The 3,150-nt window shown below is 40.2% G+C and overlaps 1 protein-coding gene and 1 pseudogene across 1 annotated transcript in view; one reads left to right on the top strand and one right to left on the bottom strand.

Moving 5' to 3' along the window:
* LOC106338565 (non-functional pseudokinase ZED1) overlaps positions 1–1,005 on the top strand; it is an 8,488-nt gene extending 7,483 nt beyond the window's left edge. Inside the window, 1 exon segment of the mRNA XM_013777514.1 lies at positions 651–1,005. Coding sequence (XP_013632968.1) covers positions 651–1,005 — 355 coding nt within the window.
* A 350-nt stretch (positions 1,006–1,355) lies between these two features.
* On the bottom strand, positions 1,356–2,365 carry LOC106341160 (annotated as a pseudogene).
* Between the last annotated feature and the right edge of the window lie 785 nt (positions 2,366–3,150).

Raw genomic sequence — 3,150 nt, 5'->3', positions numbered from 1 at the left:
GTGGCGAATCCACAAGAATATGGAAGCACCCATAGGAGATGTGGCCAATCCACAAGAATATGGGGTAGAAGCCTAGTAGGAGCTACCCACTGATGATAAGAACGTGTGCCAACCGCGAGAGGCGGGATATAAAAACGTGCATCATGGTCGGGTAACGGGGAGTTAAAGGTGTCATAGGATCGAGTCGGTCTAGTATGAGGAGACGGTTCAGTCTAGGGTTTAACGTGTGTGGCAATGAGTGGGATCATTGTATTGATTGATCGCTAGGTTGCTAGAAATGTATGGAGTTGAATGTTTGGAAATAATGATGATGATATGAAATGATGAAAATACATTACCTGATTGTAGTGGCTAGTCAGTCCTAGTTCCCGCATAGAGTAGTATAGAGTGTCATGCGGGCAGGCTGGTCTAGAGCCACTTCACTGAGTAACTTGTTGCTCACTCCTCCATTTCGATTTCCCTGTGCGCAGGACTGTAAGTAGAAGTATATGGATGTGGGTGTGACGGTATTTCAAAGAAGGTTATGCGTCCGTCGACTCTTGGGACCAGTAACGGGACACGTATGGTTGTCTAAATGAGTAGACACGTGTCCATAACGCCCTTTCGATAATCCCGGTCGGACGCCGTGGGATCGGGCCGTTACAATCAAGCTATATTGAGCCGGAGTATCTCAATACAGGTTTGGTTACAGAGAATGTAGACATATATAGCCTTGGGATCATCATGCTAATCCTTTTGACAGGGAAGTCTGAATATACTTCGGAAGTTGCTGTTTATCTTCCTGTATTGCCTGTCTATGTTGCCAAGTTGCTGGATAAAGGTCTGTTGACTGAACTGATAGACCCTTCGCTGTTGGAAAGCGGCGAGATCTCTGAGGATGTAAGAATGCAAATGGAAGCTTTCATTGAGCTTGCTTTTAGATGTGTAAGATTCAGAGCAGGAGAAAACGAGCTTCACATGATAGACGTTGCAAAAGAACTCAAGAAGATAGAGAAGCATGCCTGACATCCTTTAGATGCAAATATGATTGTTTTTAAAGATCCTCTGTTTTCTTTTTTTTTTGGTTGTGTGTATACATTCTTGCACTACAATACTTAAGAGATATCTTCCGTCAATGGTGTCACAACTAGTTTTGGATTCTTAAACGCATTTTCCTGTTAAATGAAAGTGGTACTTTTGTTTTGGAACCTAGTTTATGTATACAAACTGTCTGACTTGCACGAAATGCATCAGAAACAGAACATCGCTACTAGTTTATGTACCCTAAAAACTCTTTCTTAATCGAAATGAAGTCTTACTAGAAATCATATACTACAAGAAAATCCAGCAATACACAATACACAACCCTACTAGGTTTGAGCACAATCTCAAATCTTAAATCAGACCATCCTCAGAGTGATGCTTGTTCTATAAGCTTAATATATTTTGCCACCGTGATCATCTTTGGTCTGTCTTCATTCCTCTTTCGGCAGCATCTCAATGCCAGGTGGAGAAACATATTCATCTGACCAGCCCTTATGTCATTGGAATCACCCCCGAATTCAACAGGTTCTCCTCTCACCTGCAGATCTCTCACATAATCAAGAATCATAGTATCATTTATATATGCTGGTCTTCCCAGCAAAAGAACCAGCATAAGGATTCCAAAACTGAACACATCTGGATATTCTGTCAGTATGCCCGTCTGGGCATAAATAGGATCTCCGTATCCGTAAGTTCCCAACACCATCTCTTCAACCCATGATTTACCCTCAGGGAGTGTTACAGCAAGCGAGAAATCAGTGAGCTTAGCCCTAGCAGTCCCATTCTTATCCAAAAAAACATTATTTTGCCCGGATATCTCTGTGTATAATGATTCTAGGGAAAGCAGTGTGAAGATAGGTTATAGCAATGGCAACTTCCTTGGCAATCTTCAACCGTGCATTCCAAGGTCAAGACTTCCTCGATGGTTCAAAGCTCTATATTCTAGGTCTTCAAATACCACCACTGGAAGAGGAAATTCAAGACAACCACCCATGAGTTTGAGGAAACCAATGTGGTTACTTACCCGAACAGATAAAACAATATCGTTGTAAGCTATCTCTCTTCTCCTCCATAGACCACTGGCTTTGTATATCTCTTGATCAGTTAAGATCTTCCTTCGATTACGCCCTTGTACCAGGAGAACCAAAATGAATCATTAGGGAGAAGACACTTGGGATCGAAGTGATTCGTGGCCTTAGAGATTTGATCGTAAGAGAACATTCTGACAGGGTTTGATATGCCGTTACAGTCCGCTATGAGTTTCTGAAGAAACATGCTTCGGTTTTTGAGGAAACACTTTCTCGCCTTCTTCTTTCTCCAGAGTTCCATCGCCCAATGATGATATTCTCAGATTGCTATCTCTGCAGATACCGTTGAGACGTGAAAGAGAAGCTATTACAATTTCTTCCGTTGATTAAAAAAAAAGACTTTATCTTATCTCTGTAATATTGTTTATTTATTCGAGAAGTCAAAGTTTAGAATGTTCAGTCACAGTGATAGCTTTAATAAATTAAAAATATTATGTAGGGAAAGCTTCAGAAAACAGAACATTACCCCTGTTCGTTTAATAAACTCTGGCGTCAGCGGCGGCTGTTCAAAAAAAACAACTGACCACAGCAAATGCATCACAGTCACGGCAAAACATATTATCTTTTTCAGTCTCTACAGTAATTAATAACCGCCTGTTGAGTTTTCCCTCATTAGCCCAAGTTTAATCTTTAATCAAGCTATAACCAAGAAGTCCCAGAAGAAGAAATATCTAGAGAAAAATGGAGAAAGATGAAGAAGTGTGTAGAAAAGGAAGTGTGTGGAATATGAAGTGTGTAGAAGATGAAGTGTGTAGAACTAACTTGTAGTCTCCACTTACTAGTATAAATAGGTAAGCACCATTTGTAATCATCTCACATCAAGAAAAGCAATTGAGAGAAAACATTCAAGAAAGAGTTCTAAGAAAGATTCTAAAAGAATCTCCAAACACAAGCCTTAGTAGAAAATCCCTTTCCCAAATACAAAAGCTATCAAAAATATAAACCGTCTACATTTCATCTTAACCTCTCAAAGAAAATATTATCCGCCAATTTTCCCAACAGCTGGTATCAGAGCAAGGTTACCGTTATCTTTGAAGAA

The sequence above is a fragment of the Brassica oleracea genome, chromosome C4 (assembly GCF_000695525.1).
Source record: "Brassica oleracea var. oleracea cultivar TO1000 chromosome C4, BOL, whole genome shotgun sequence".
Classification (NCBI taxonomy): domain Eukaryota; kingdom Viridiplantae; phylum Streptophyta; class Magnoliopsida; order Brassicales; family Brassicaceae; genus Brassica; species Brassica oleracea.
This window is presented reverse-complemented; position numbering and strand designations above follow the sequence as displayed.